This window comes from Engystomops pustulosus, chromosome 3 (assembly GCF_040894005.1).
Source record: "Engystomops pustulosus chromosome 3, aEngPut4.maternal, whole genome shotgun sequence".
Lineage (NCBI taxonomy): Eukaryota > Metazoa > Chordata > Amphibia > Anura > Leptodactylidae > Engystomops > Engystomops pustulosus.
Window position 1 is genome coordinate 75,963,262 of NC_092413.1, and position 16,438 is coordinate 75,979,699.

Below are 16,438 nucleotides of genomic sequence, written 5' to 3' on the forward strand. Positions count from 1 at the left end.
CAGTCCCCGGGTTACATACAAGATGGGGCCTGTAGGTTTGTTCTTAAGTTGAATTTGTATGCAAGTCGGAACTGTATACTTTATCATTGTAAGCCCCAGACAAAATTTTTTTTGGTCTCTGTGACAATTGGATTTTAAAAATTTTGGATTGTCATTAGAGCCAGGATTAACAATTAAGCTTCATTGTAGACACCAGTGATAACTATTATAGCTGTTTATTGTAGCCCAAGGTCAAAGTACAGTAAATTGCCAACATCCAGAGGTCTGTTTGTAACTAGGGGTCATATGCAAGTCAGGTGTTCTTAAGTAGGGGACCGCCTGTATTTAATTATGCAAATGGAGGGCTCTGGCCTGAGGGAGCCCCCTCAGGCTCAGTTGCAGAATTTAATAATAAGCTTTAAAAACAAAGGCATAAGAAGCTGGAAGAAAAGTGGATCCTGTCAGAGTATGCATACACCAGCAGGTATGTGTGCTTTGTTTACATTCCTTCATCCTGATGGTAGATGTCCTTTAAGAAATGTATATGCTGGGGGGCATGGTTAGCCACCATCTAAGATGGCAGCTTGAATCTTGTGCTCCGGATCCCTGGTGCCAATTTCCCCCGATAGCAGCAGAGCACGCTGACACCGAAGCCCAGAAGACGCTCCGAGAAGGAGCAAAAGCCCACAGCTCCACAGCAGAAGTAGTCCAGGTGAAAACCCACTCCCTGGATCACTACCCGAGACCGATCCCCCACCCCGTCAGCCGTTTCCTCATGGCCAGGCCGAGGTCATCTTCCAAAATGGGAGGGGAGGCAAAGAGCCACGGAGAAGCAGGAAACAGGTATGCCTTCCACGGCAGCAATTGGCTGCTGTGTCCCGGCTAATCCATCACTGCAGAAAGGAAAGGGCGAGTTGGCTAAACAGCCCCAACTGGCAGCAGCATGTGGGAAGACAGTCCTGGATACGCAGCAGAAAGCCCCATTTTGAGGACATTCCCCTCGGTCCCCAGTTTAATCGGGGAAGGAACACATGAAGTGCAGCCCCCAGACGTATGAGCTGGAAAAAAAATGGAGCAGAGGTCCAGCTGAATCCCCCCTAGGTCTCGCTCTACAAATCGGGGGAAAACGTACAGTATAGCCGCACAAGCTGTACATTCAAAGGGGGCCCATCCCACATCCCCCCCAACTCCCAGAGAGCTGCAGGTTCCTGGGAACACCCACAGAGGGATCCAGAAGACATTTAGTGACTGCAATGTTTGACCTGTGTTACTTTTTACTCCATAACTAGGATCTTACATGCTCCTCTGGTGGTAAATCATGTCTATATCTGCAAGGCATGCATCGATTTTAATATAAGCATTTGTTTCCATTGCTCTGCTTTTCTGTGTAACTATGTGTATAATAAACTTTATCATGTTATATTTGTAAATTGAATATTTTCTTTATTTGGTTCAATCTTTTTGGGGTATAGTATAATTTGAGCAGGGGATAAATTTACATTATATGTAGCGCCCATATCCCCTGCTTTATTATTCTTTTGGATTTATGCGCCACAAAAGTGTCAAATGCGACGCGATAGCAGCACAGACACTTTTTAAATACCCGTGCAAGCCATTTTAGCCTAGAAGAACGTGAACAGTTTGACAAAAGTGTGGTTCAGAGCCCATATATCTCTAAATGAGCCCATATATCTCGATAACCCGCAAAGAGAACAAGCAGATGTCAGAATGTGAAAAAGAGACCATATCAGGAGAAAAGAAAAAACTTTTAGGGTGCATGTTGCGCCTTGGTTGTCAGAAAATAGGGTTACACACGGAAATTGTAAAAACTTGGAAAACTTTGAATTTGGAAAATGTCTGAGAATGGATTTGTGTACTTATACATTGGATTATCCTTGCCCAATACAATTTTTTTTTTTTTAGCAAACGTAACCATCCAAATCTGCTTTCCATAAAGTCAAATAACGTTCCTCAGGTTCAGCACCATGTGATTTAAACCAACATACCTGGAAGAGTGGTACATGAGGTAACCCACTTACAGGGGCCTTTTGGGCACATAGCAGGGCACAGAGGGTGTGTGAGCTCATAGATGTAAATAAGGAGAAAATACAGCCAGCAAACATCCTCATTTCCATGCAGTGTACAGGATGGTGGTTTTTGACCAGATGGTGGTGGCCCAGGGGCATACGCCCCAGCAGCCCTATCTTTAATCCAGCCCTGCCTGTGAACGAAAGACTTGTTTTCAGGATAGGTCTTATTTTCAGAGAATTTTATACAAAAAAGGTCTAATTGACCTCACTGAGACCCATTAGTCAAGTTAATAATAAAACGTTGCTTTTATCAATAATCTTTAAAAACAGAAAAAAGATTCCACATAACGGGTGGACGAATTTTCTATAATAGAAAATCGTTGTCAGCTCACCTGGGATGCAGTGGACTAATGAGAAGGTTTGCTCGGGCTCGGATTACACCAATTTCAAGGGAGACGCAGCATTCAAATGTAGAGGTCCGGATCGTGTGTTCGAGTTCCTTCCTGTGTCGCTGCTGCGCCGAGGTTCCCACGGAGTTCACCTGCTTCTTCCCCGCTGCATGTGAGTTCTTGATCTTGCGACACAAAACCTTTTTTAAATTCCGCGGTTTGTCAGAGTCTGTCAGGTTGTCCAACGGCCACGCCCCTGATTTCTGTCGCCTGCAAGCCGGCACCGATGCGGCAAAATCCATTCGCGTGCGCCAAAATCCTGGGGCAATTCGGCGCACCATGGAAATATTCGGGAAACCCGACGAAAGTGCGGCGTTCGGGCCCTTAGTAAATGAGCCCCACAATGTTGCAATATTTCTTAAAATGGTGTATAATAGTGACATCTACTGATGGGCAATCAACATTACTAGTATTGAAGGTGCTATAAACTTATCGTACGAACTACCTCAGTGCTATTACACAAGACACTGCACACCATACAGTAAAGTTCTCACAATTTGACTACATAATTTTTTTTTACTATTATAGAAAATTCAAATGCAGAGGTCCGGCTCAAGAGTAAACTTAACTCCCAATTCAGGTAAAAAATTCCAAATATTTTATTGAAGTCTTCTTGACATACATACATAATAAAAAATGATGGCCATCGATGGCAAAAAAGTCCTTTAGATTGCCTGCACGTTTTGGATAAACACTATATCCTTACTCATGGCTAAAGAAAGCACAATGAATTACAACTTATATCTCACCCGTTAATGGTCACTCCCACAGAGCCAACCAATCAGCTCCGGTATATGCAGTGACCAATACGATATAGGATAATACATATTGCATTGCAAACAGCTTTACATAAAAAACTGAGAACTGGTAATAGCATATAGAAACTATAAAAGTACTATGCCACCTGATCAAAAAGCAGACAGTTTATAATTGGCAGATAACATCAAGTCTCTTATTTAACCCCTTCGGGACCCGTGTCTCCAAACAAAACAATCCAATAAGTTTCACGATTGTACATCTTCTTCTTGCGGTCACCTCCTCGAGGAGAGTTAAATAATCTCTCTATACCCATGCAAGAAAAAGATTTACAATCGCCCCCATGTACAGAACAAAAGTGTCTTGAGGCCATAGATACATTCACAGAATCCATATTTTTTGCATCTAAGACAGGTGTCTTCTGATGCGTGTTTTTAATGCACCACAAGTGCAGCCGACATACTGAACATTACAGCTGGTACAAGTAATTAGGTACACCACATATGTGGTATTGCAATTAATATATCCTCAAATATTGTTGCTTTGTGCATGAGGACTGGAAATAACGTGAGGGTATCGCATAATTGCAACACATACATTTTTTGTGGCCACATTTAAAAAATCCTTTTGTGGACAACCATGTCGGTTCCTTAACATTACATGATGACAAAAATAAGCTAGGTGATAGTAAGTTACCTAGAGTTGGTGCTTTTCTGGAAACAAATCGGAAACAAAAGTCTCTACCAAGAGACTTTGAAATGGAATCATCTATGTAAAGCAATGGTAAGTATTTCTTAATAATACGTACAATATCACAGTATTGATTGCTGTAAGAGGTAGAAAATGTAACGGAGACATATGAATCGCATTTTTTATTATTTTTAGTTTTTCTACCATCAGCCTGTAACAAATCCGTTCTAGGGATATTGTCCACTATATTGAACGCTCTATGGAGCATCCAAGGGGGATAATTTCTTTGTCGTAAATCCTTGTGTACTTTAAGTTCAATATTCTGAAACTCTGGGGGACTGGTACAATTACATTGTAATCTGATAAGCTCACCGACTGGAATATTTTTACTCACATGTGAGGGATGGCACGATATCTAAAATGGAATGGAATTGGTAGATGTTGGTTTAACAAACGGTTTAATTTCAAGCAGATCACCTCCCCAGAGAGAAATGTACAAAAAATGCATGGTCTGTGGATCTGAGCAGGAGGTAAATTTTAGATTCATGCGGTTATTATTGATATACCTGATGAAATTGTCGGCCTCAACCTCTGTCCCCTCCCATATCAAGAGCAGGTCATCAATATAACGACTATACCACTTGATATGGGAGAGGAACGGGTTGTTAGGAGAGAACAAGAACTTCTTCTCCCAAACAGCCATGTAAATATTGGCCATGGAGGGCTAACATCTACCCCCCGTGGCCGCGCCACACTGCTGCAGAAAAAAAATTCCATCAAAAGAAAAATAATTTTTCGAAAGTAGAAATTCCATAGAGATATGAATAAATTCCCTTGTGATGTCATCATTAGAACTGTAAGATGCTAGAAAATGTGAAAGGCACTGCAGGGCAATATCATGCAACAATGAGGGGTACAATCCAACTACATCACAAGACAACCAACGGTGAGAGCTACTCCAGGAAAAACCATCCAACAATGACACAATTTGTTTAGTGTCACGTTATATCAGTGGTGGCGAACCTATGGCACGGGTGCCAGAGCTGGCACTCAGAGCCCTTTCTGTGGGCACTCAGGCCACTGAACCCAGGACAGAGCTCACCAAACAGGACCAAATTCACCAAATCTTCCTGCCGACCCAGGCAATTTAAGAGATGCTACAATCAGCGCTATTTTAAAACGACACTTCATTGGCTGTTTGGAACTGCGGTAAAAGTGAGAATGTGGAATTTTGAAGAAAAAGCGGATGTTCATGAGTGAATACAAATAACAATCTTTATTTAGTTAATTTTGCAAATACAAAGATAAAATTAAAAACAATTAAAAAGCACCCTAGGTTCCATACTAATACCCATGTCCCCAGTGCACAATAATAAGCAAATAGTAACCGGTAAACAGGTTGCAAAGTACATCAAAGAAGCACCATCCATGCAACAAAATGCAGGAGAGGTAGTCAGACAAGTGTACAATATATAAGGTGCTAAAAATGGCCACCGTTTACCTGGATAAGAGATGTCAATGTTTGGCACTGGGGGCAGTGCCAAACATTGACATCTCTTATCCAGGTAAACGGTGGCCATTTTTAGCACCTTATATATTGTACACTTGTCTGACTACCTCTCCTGCATTTTGTTGCATGGATGGTGCTTCTTTGATGTACTTTGCAACCTGTTTACCGGTTACTATTTGCTTATTATTGTGCACTGGGGACATGGGTATTAGTATGGCACCTAGGGTGCTTTTTAATTGTTTTTAATTTTATCTTTGTATTTGCAAAATTAACTAAATAAAGATTGTTATTTGTATTCACTCATGAACATCCGCTTTTTCTTCAAAATGCCTCAATATTTTCGGATGTTTTATTCTATTCCTGACCCATATTTGCTGGGTAATTAAAAGTGAGAATGTGTTGATAGAACTGCATTATCTTTGTAGGTCATCCTACTGGACCCTACATTCTTACTGTATAGAGAGACCATGGTGAGAAGCTACAATGATAGTCTGAATGTGCCCTCCTTCTTACAACTGTACAGGCAGTCCCCGGGTTACATACAAGATAGGGTCTGTTGGTTTGTTCTTAAGTTGAATTTGTATGCGAGTCGGAACTGTATATTTAATCATTGTAATCCCAGCCAGAACTTTTTTGGTCTCTGTGACAAGTGCATTTTAAAATTGTTGGGTTGTCATAAGAATCAATATTAACAATAAAGCTTCATTACAGACACATTTGATAACTGTTATAGCTGTTTATTGTAGCCTAGGACTAAGGTACAAGAAATTACCAATATCCAGAGGGCCGTTTGTAACTATGGGTCGTATGTAAGTCGAGTGTTCTTAAGTAGGGGAACGCCTGTATTAGTGGCCTCAAGGGGCCAATACGACTGATAAATGTTGAAGAGCAGGTAGCTCTTAAGTTACTGCTTAAAATGCAATGTTGGCACTTTGCGGTAAATAAGTGGATTTTGGTTATAGTTTGGGCACTCGGTCTCTTAAAGGTTCGCCATCACTTCCTTATATGATAAGCCTTTTGATCTTAAGAAGGTGCTTTCAGGATCCAGGCTGCTAGGTTTAGAAACCCTGGGTTCTGATGCAGGACTAGTCCCTGATGTAGAATGTCCGGCCTCCTGGGCAGGATGAAAGGAAAGTCTATTGCCAATTTCTGTAGAATTGGGAACCAATTTCTCTTTGGCGAAAAAGGTGCTACTAAGATGAGCTTGGTTCGCTGAGGTCTCTGACGTCACTTCCAGTTTTTGCCCCGTAACCCGGAAGTGACCAAGCGCATGAAAATGCGCTATGTGCCGGCTGCCGCGGCCCCCCCAGGAGGGCCGTAAGAAGCTGCCGGCACTGCCCGCTGACTCCTGCTCGTCCGCAGGAGACAAAAATGTTAATCCAGGACCTGGAGACCCCAAGTAAGACTCATGAGGAGGCCAGACGAGGGAAGCCCCAGGGAAACAAGCACCCACGAGAGGTACGGGATTCCACCTACCCCCCACCCCCCTGGAGGAAAGAGAGGATTTTACTCTTAACCTTATCCCTGTAGGGACAGGAAAAACACTGGTGGGAGGTTGAGGGAGGGGCTATTTAATGCTCTCAATTTCCTGTCCCTACAGAGGACCTCCAGTGGGGCCGTCATGGGGACGATATGAAAAATATGGATTCTGTGAATGTATCTATGGCCTCAAGACACTTTTGTTCTGTACATGGGGGCGATTGTAAATCTTTTTCTTGCATGGGTATAGAGAGATTATTTAACTCTCCTCGAGGAGGTGACCGCAAGAAGAAGATGTACAATCGTGAAACTTATTGGATTTTTTGTTTGGAGACACAGGTCCCGAAGGGGTTAAATAAGAGACTTGATGTTATCTGCCAATTATAAACTGTCTGCTTTTTGATCAGGTGGCATAGTACTTTTATAGTTTCTATATGCTATTACCAGTTCTCAGTTTTTTATGTAAAGCCGTTTGCAATGCAATATGTATTATCCTATATCGTATTGGTCACTACATATACCGGAGCTGATTGGTTGGCTCTGTGGGAGTGACCATTAACGGGTGAGATATAAGTTGTAATTCATTGTGCTTTCTTTAGCCATGAGTAAGGATATAGTGTTTATCCAAAACGTGCAGGCAATCTAAAGGACTTTTTTGCCATCGATGGCCATCATTTTTTATTATGTATGTATGTCAAGAAGACTTCAATAAAATATTTGGAATTTTTTACCTGAATTGGGAGTTAAGTTTACTCTTGAGCCGGACCTCTGCATTTGAATTTTCTATAATAGTAAAAAAAAATTATGTAGTCAAATTGTGAGAACTTTACTGTATGGTGAGCAGTGTCTTGTGTAATAGCACTGAGGTAGTTCGTACGATAAGTTTATAGCACCTTCAATACTAGTAATGTTGATTGCCCATCAGTAGATGTCACTATTATACACCATTTTAAGAAATATTGCAACATTCGTCGGGTTTCCTGAATATTTCCATGGTGCGCCGAATTGCCCCAGGATTTTGGCGCACACGATCGGATTTTGGCGCATCGGTGCCGGCTTGCAGGCGACAGAAATCAGGGGCGTGGCTGTTGGAAAAAAGGTTTTGTGTCGCAAGATCAAGAACTCACATGCAGCGGGAAGAAGCAGGTGAACTCCGTGGGAACCTCGGCGCAGCAGCGACACAGGAAGGAACTCGGACACACGATCTTAGTGAATCGCGCCGGACCCAAATCCACATTGGACAACGCACGGAATGATTGCGACAGGACCAAGTAAATATGCCCCTGTATCTCTGTATAGTAACTACAGTCTACCGGAAAGTTACATCTACAAAAAGCCTATTGAAGTGGGACAGTTGGCACCCCAAACCCCTAAAAAGGGGGATCCCAGCTGGGCAATACTTGAGGGCAAAACGGAACTGTTCCTTAGAAGAGGCTTTTGAAAAAGAGCCAAAACTCTTATATGAGCGTTTCTTGGAGAGGGGATACTCACGTAAAACCCTAAAACAAGCATATAGGAGAGCCAAAAGTGGCAACAGAGACACCTTGATATTTAATATGGTTCGCAAAAAAGAGAATTCAAAAATCGTAAATGTTTAAATAGTAAGAGCACTGGTGTGATTTATATTGCACAATGTGCATGTCCGAAAATCTACGTAGGAAAGACAATTCAAGAACTGAAAAGGAGAATATCCTCACATTTGAGCACTGCCAGGATTGATAAAAAAACGTCATTGGCAAAACAAATCAAATTTTTTTGTAAAATAAAAAAAATAAATAAAAACGGTGGGAATATGAACCACCTCAGATTCTGGACCATTGATCAGATTAAAACTGGTCCCGGAAAAGGAAAGGTGGATAAATTGCTACTCCAAATGGAAGCTCGGTGGATAGCCTAAGTCCCGTAGGATTCAACGAGGGATTTACATACGCAGCATTTCTATAATGAGATATTTCTCTGTAAATAGTGTTGTTCCCAAAAATTGTTCTGATGCATAGTTTCCAGAGTGTCATGATGTGATACTATGATTAGAGAATATCACCCTTTTTGATAGTCCCCTGGTAATAGGTTAATTGGAATGTCGTAGTATGTACTTATGTGTTAACACAAGATAGCAAGTGTGAGACAATGCGATCACCTATACTGTAACACATGGAGTAAATAAAAACAGTGGACAGTTGGGTTTTTCTTGTCACTGCTCTCATAATTTATAACTCTAAACAAAAGTATAGGGCTGACATATATCCGACCATAGTGCACTCCTTAAATACAAGCGACATTTATATGATTAGGATGTACTTTCATTTATTAACTCACTTACTTTATTATTCTCTAAATGATCGAGGCTCCAAGTGGGTGATCCCAACGGATGTTAATCCAGGGACCCGCGTCAATGTACTATAGAGACAAGTTGGCTGGAAATCTAAGTCCCAGCGCATGCGTGAGTCCGGCTGGAAGTGCGATGTGGGCAAAAAAAAAAAAAAAAATAGAATAGTCAGTGCAGACGCACCATAGACAGTTATCCGACTGAAAAGTCCAAGAATTTGTGCTTGGTCCTGGCTTTCGGCATGTGCAGACCCAGAGTTCACAGTATTAACAGTCTGCGCAGGCGACGTAAGTAAGTGGCTGGACTACGACCTATGCCAGAAAAACAGGATGTAAAATGTAATTGGTCTAATCGGTTTAAAAACACACTAATGGGCAAAACTGATAGTAACGTCAGAGGTTACATCACAAACAGAGGTATTATTACCTCGAGATGCGCAATTATGAGCACACTCTAGCCCCGGGCACCCCTGATGACACCACTGCTGTGGCGAAACATGTCGGGAGGGCTCTAGTGTGATATATTGATTTTAGCTAGTAGCCGCAGTGAGCGTGTGAAAATCGAAAGTCAGTGTTATATGATTAACCTATCATGATACAATTAGACAGCACAGTAGTAGATAGCCCTGTGTACAAGTTAGTCATAGTGATAGCATGTTGTGAACAACAAATTGGAACATAGGGGGAGATTTATCATTATGCAGGATTTTGAGCAGTTAACTGTCCATGTGTTAGACTGGCAGGTTTCCAACAGTCTGATTTATAGTCCGGTGTATGTGCAGTGTTAAATGTCTTCTGATGCAAGTATCAGCTGTGTGTGCTCTATGCGAATAGTCTGCACCAGTCACACGTAAGTTTAACATCTGCTCAATTTCTGCCTTTTTTGCAATGTTTTTGCACAGGAAAGTTTCAGATACTTCAAACATAAAATTGAGCAAAAACTTCAAAATTGAGCACAAGCGTTAAAATTGTTAAAAGTTTGAGATAAATCTCCCACCTGTAGTGGGAGAAAGAATTTTGTTTCTAGGTGCCATGGATCCAGAGATATTCAGGTTTAAAGTGAGGATATCAGGTGCCATTTTTATATATAAAAATCACTCCCGACGGCCGTTTAACAGTTAATAGCTCCGTTTTTTTAAAACTTAGAAACACATATTTAGATTCATATAAAAGAGGAGACTCTCTTCTTTCATAGGAAAAAAGAAGTGAGGTTCCATGTGTCACAGAGCCAGAGATACAGCCCCCTGAAGTGGCCCACCCCCTCCAGATTCTTAGCCATGGGTCTACAGGGAGAATTTGCTGCACACAGGAGCTGCTGCACCTCACAGATAATGGAAATAGTCACTTTATATGTTACTACATTTTGAGAAGGAATAATATCAACTAATATTCATGTTTTTAACCCTTCTTTATGCAGAACTATCTAAGAACACTCTTTCTCTCTTATTCCTTTTTATTTTGAAATAGTTTTTTTTTTTGTTGGGAAAATTGACTGATACGATGAACATTCGATCCTCTTCGCCTAATGTGACTACACCGCGACCAGAACATGTCCATAAAGTTATATGTAACACCAAAGACACCCACATGTTCTGGAATAAAGTTTTTATTTCCCACCATCCTCCATTATTTACACCCATGTTATGACGTTCTCACTCTCATGAAGCGCGGAGGGTTCTGTTATTATGCGGCTAATACAATGGCGCACATCTAAATGTGACTTATTATCTCATTAGAGAGGTTTATTGATATACAGTTATTTATTTGGGTGACCATTGTGTAAGGAACATACATCTAGGATATAAGGATATACATCTGTGTGAATTTTCTGCAGTTCCCTTCGCTGGATATTTTGGGGAATATACACATGTGGGGTCTGTATGATCTCCTCACATCTTACTGTTTTAGGAAAGTATATTTTCTTTATATAAGTATCTGGATTTGTACATATTTTAGAGAAAATTTTGAATGTTAATTGCTAAATGCATCGCCTGGTTGTCTGCTTTCAAAATTCTATAGGTTTTATGGCGCCTTTACTTTTTATTCTGTTTTATTGCTACATTGTGCAGGTTGTGACTGTCTAAAAATTTCTAGCTGAAAAGCAGATATCTAGTTATTACAGTGTTAATGATATTATGTGGATTTATTTATGTGAACATATCAATATGGGACATTTGTGAACTCTACACATGTCTATCTATTACATTTAGGAGATGTGAAGGTAAATATTTTATTTTTGGAACAAATTTTTTGCCATCAGTCAAATTTTAAGTATTTTTTAGAAAATGTTTCAGTTTGAATCAAAATTGCGCCTATGTCTATAAACTCTTTGATGCAATTTTGAAAATGGGGAAAGTATCTGCTTTCAGAAAATATCAGTCCCTCTCCCCAATGGGCCTCACAGTCTAATCAACCTACCAGTCATTTTTTGGAGTGTGGGAGGAAACCGGAGGACCCGGAGGAAACCCACGCAGACACAGAGAGAACATACAAAATCTTTGCAGATGTTGACCAGCGCTGCAAGGTTGTAGTACTAACCACTGAGCCACCGTGCTGCCCATCAATCTTCCTATGATCTATCTCCTGTAAAATTCTCCAAAATTACAGTATGTTTTATCATACTAAAGGGAGCCTCTTGCTGATTGTGACTGGTCATAAAATAGTTTTATTTTGGGGCCCAACTTTTAGTTTTACCCAGGGCCCCACTTTGTCTAGAACCGGCCCTGCCCGTAGTAGCAATAGACCCACATGCACCACCTCCTATGTGGTTTAGTTTTGCAATTAAATTTGCGTTCTTTTGAAAATTCTCAGTTGATAAATGTGGTGTTGCCCACTCTGTGATGTATTTTTTCCAGCATTGTACAACTTTAGAGTTGCGTTTTTCTTGCAAAAAAAAGAAAAAAAGAAAAAAAAAGCAAAAGCGATGTCTGCGCAACAAATTTTCAACAATTATATGCCAAGAAGCTACATAGGACTAATGATAAATTTACGCCATAGTGTCAATTCGGCAGTGGGAGTGACACAGGATAGCCAACCAGACATGATGTCTATTTACACTATAATCACAATACAGTGATATAATGTTGCAATATTCTTTGGAAAATGGTGTAGAATAGCGAAATTTACCGAGAGGAAATTGACACTACAAAATAGTGACCAGTAAAAGATTTGCAGTTAACCAATTAGGCATGAAGTCTATTTACAGTATAATTATAATACAATACAATGTTGCAATATTTCTTGAAAACTAGAGTATAATAGTGACATCTACTGACAGGAAATCGACATTACTAGTAACTTATCGTACCAACTGCCTCAGGGCTATTATACACTGCACACCATACAGTAAAGTTCTCACAACAGACTACTAATTTTTAACTATTATAGAAAATTTGTCCACACGTTGTATGGAAGAAAGCTTTTCCGTTTTAAAGATTATTAATAAAAGCTATGTTTTATTATTAAGTTGAATAATGGGTGTTAGGGAGGTCAATTTGACCTTTTTTGTATATAATTCTTCAAGTGTATGGACCCAGTCAAGTATATATCCACATCTTTGGTGTTTATAATCAGAGAAACACAGTATAAAAAACTGTTCTGCTTAACATGTTAAAATAATATGCAGTAATTAGTATTTTATAATACCTACATTTAAAAGTTGTTAATACAGGTGAAGCTTCAGCAATGTTATTGTTTGTTTTCTGAATTTTCTTCAATTCTTCCATTCCTATTTGCCAAAATAAGAGATATCATTTCAACTTCATTTAACATTCAAATATTATAAAGTAATGACAATCACTGTTTAACTCAAAACATGCTTGATAACCTAAGCATGGTTTCTAGGCCCCCCCCCCTCGATATCGGTGTGGGTCCTAGAGGTTGGCCAGTATTTATGACAAACCCTGAAAGGATGTTGAGGCAAGGTCACCACAGAACAGATGACCTCACAAATGGCAGGTCATATCTTAATGAATTGTTGTGTGTGTTGCCAAATCACAAAACGGCCCATGACAGTACTAAAGCTTTGTAGAAGGAAAATCGTTCATATGCCATTTATTGATTGGACAAATAGTAATTTGTCTGTGTGCCATCTAGGAGTTAAAAGACATGGCTGCCATTTCCATAGCCCTATGTGCTCAAGCCACAAAATATTAAGCAGGTCCTAATCCTGCCTTGTTTGCAGCTTTTGTTAGCTTATACACAGATCCTAGATCCTTAGTTTGCAGCACAAGAAGGCACACGTTTTGGGGCACATTTACTAAGGGCCGTGCGCCAGTTTTCTGTTGGACTTTGCATGTTCTTTCTAGTGCAAACTACTTGCACAGGTATTTAAGAAGGGGCCACGCCACATTTGTGTCCCACACTACTCTTTTGTGGCGCGGCTGCAATAGTCATCAATTTCTTCACTGAAGGGTGGATTTAACAGGCAAAGAAATGCGTTACATCCCCCTTGGTAAAGGTGCACCAAAAAAAAGAAAAAAAAAGAGTAATGAACTCTGTCAAGTTGTGCAGAGGGCACCAGATTCATGAAGAACGTGTGCCAGAAATACTGAATCTGCACTATACACAGGCAAAGTGCATATATCAATGTGCCACTTTGTGTGCAATCACGAACAAGCGCAGTGAGAGGTTTGAGGAGACACCCAACTGTCAGTCAAAGTAATAGGGCTTGGTTCACTGACAGAAGAAAAAGTTCTATCTTTTAAAACTCTTCTTGCGCATATAAAATACATCCAGGTATGCAATAAATCCAATTGTCTACGCATTTCGAACAGGTCACCTGCTCTTAATCATGACTAAAGTGCAACTGTATCTGTCTCCCACACACCCACATCCCAGCACACATCGGGAAAACACCCATACCTGCACGATACAATGAATTAGACTACATAATAAATTCATATGAAAAACAATACACCAAACACACATATATTATATATATATTATATAAAAATAATAGTGCCAAGATATGGTCAATATCCCGGTGGCCATCAAATGTATTTATTTAAGATAACGGCCATATCTAAAACACAATAATAAAAACAAATCATGAGAACATAATCATTGAACCACTGTCATAAACTTCAATATAGTCTCAATCCACAAGAATAATTTAATATTGTACATGATAACAGCCAAACTTTGATGTTTTGTCCTTCCACTCCTTTTTTTTTTTTTTTTTTTTTTTATAAATGTTGAATTTTTGGCACAAACTATGAAGGTTGAAGAAAGAATTTGTATTATGCAAAGGACATTAATCCTAGCTTACAGAAAATCCCACTTACGACTAACCCAGATAATACAAACTAAGGGATATGTTATAGTGACATAAAAATTCATTAAAAAAAAAAAAATAATAAAAAAATTCATACCCCATGGATACAGAGTATTCAATTAAGGAGCCAGTAGGCTTCCTTGTCCATGAGTTTTATGTTAATATCACCTCCCCCTTCTTGATTTGGAGTTTTTTGCAATGGTAAAACCCTGTAACACACTGGTATAACCATTGTGTTGTGTCAAAAAATGCTTGGATACTCCTGAAAGTGTTTTCCCTTTGGGGTTGGTGATATCCTTAATTTGTTCCATAAATCTGACTTTAAAATCTCTGCCTGTTTGACCCACATAGGATACATTGCAAATTGTGCATATAATCATGTAGATAGCACATGGTGTATTCAAATTTAACAGATGGCTAAAAGGGAAATCCAAGTACCGGCAAGTGTAATTTAAATCTTTCCCCTACACCTCCACAGAAGGAATAACAGAAACGTTCCTGGGGAGGCGGGGTGGGACAACAGCAGTAAAGAGCAGAAGAAATGGCCAATTTATAATGTTCGAAGAAGGTAGTAGGATTCATCACCTCTCTGTAAGATGCCTTTGGTCTGTGAAGATATGTAGAAATTTGGTCTAACAACGAAACAATTTTATTTTCTGTTAAGGACATACTTATTCTGGTATTCAGCAAGATAATACCATTTCCTGGGAAGGAACTAATTGACTTTTCCCAGTTTATTAGCCAACCAAAATTCTGAAAGATGTTGCTACTTCTCCCAAGTGTTTTTGGAGTAGATCAGTAACCAGTAAGTCGTCCAGGTATGGTATTATATGAATCCCTTTTAAAATAAGGCCTGCTACTACTTCAGCCATCACCTTTGTGAATATCCTCATGGCAGTGGAAATACCAAAAGGTAATAACGGAATTGGAAACGATGATGTACCCCTTTTATGTAAACAGCATCTCTCACATAATTTTGGGAGTTTCGATGGATTGGGATCTGAAAATCTGCATTGCTCAGGTCCGGGGTTGCCATAAAGTGGTTCTTCTCTAGGTACTGTACTGTAAACCGTATTGTCTCCATCTTGAATTACCTGTATTTCAGAAAAAATTTAAAATCGTTTTGATCGAAAATAGCTCTGAATGAGCCATTTGGTTTCCTTAACAGAAGAGTAGTACCCTTTTCCCTGTTGGCTGGATGGAACCAGGTCTTTCTTCACTAGGGACAAAATCTTTGACTCCAATATTACTTGGTTTAGTCGATCCTTTACAATCAGGAATCTTCTTGGAAAGGAGTTAAACTTGATCTGATTGCCTCCCTCTATCAACGTCTTTACCCATGGGGAGGATGATAGATTGGCCCAGGCGGGGTAGAACCACCTTATCACACACCCCCACACACACGGGGAGCCTGGCATTATTGGTCTGTGCATTCTTTATTGATATTAGGGTTGAAGAGAAACCCTTTTCCTCGGTCTCTGGCTGCTTGTGCTCTGTTTGACTCACCTCTTCTTCTGAGCTCTTTAAAAGACTGGGGGTGTTGGAAGTACCTGGGTTCCATTAGAAACCCTATTTTTTTGTTAGACGCCTTTTTGCTAAAAATGTCATCCAATCCTTATAATCCAAACAACCGGTCTCTTTCACATGGTAAAGCACAGAACTTTATAGCTTCAGCCAAGTATTCTTCCTAGCTGCATTTGCTAATCTGGATGCCATCTTAATGAGGTCCGCTGATGCATCTTGATGTAGCTTGACGTAGGATTGGTACTGATGCCAGGATTTCCGCTGTTGATGTGCCAGAAATTAGATGGTGTTCTAGTTGTCCAAGCCAGACCCCTAAAGTACATGCCGTGGATGTAGCAGGTATGCTGTGCCGTAACATGGCCATTTACTTTTCCCACGATTTCTTCAGGAGACTGTCGGCTTTTTTTATCCATGGGATCCT

General features: G+C 40.1%; 1 protein-coding gene across 3 annotated transcripts in view; it reads right to left on the bottom strand.

Annotated features, from left to right (window-relative positions):
• Window positions 1-16,438, bottom strand: part of TSNAX (translin associated factor X) — a 60,890-nt gene that overhangs the window by 31,938 nt on the left and 12,514 nt on the right. For 2 of the 3 annotated variants that reach the window (XM_072141122.1, XM_072141123.1), the window contains one exon: window positions 12,868-12,945. In XM_072141122.1, coding sequence (XP_071997223.1) covers window positions 12,868-12,945 — 78 coding nt within the window. Of the gene's footprint in view, window positions 1-1,985; window positions 2,131-12,867; window positions 12,946-16,438 lie in introns of those variants that run through there. The other variant, XM_072141124.1, reaches the window with a different exon arrangement.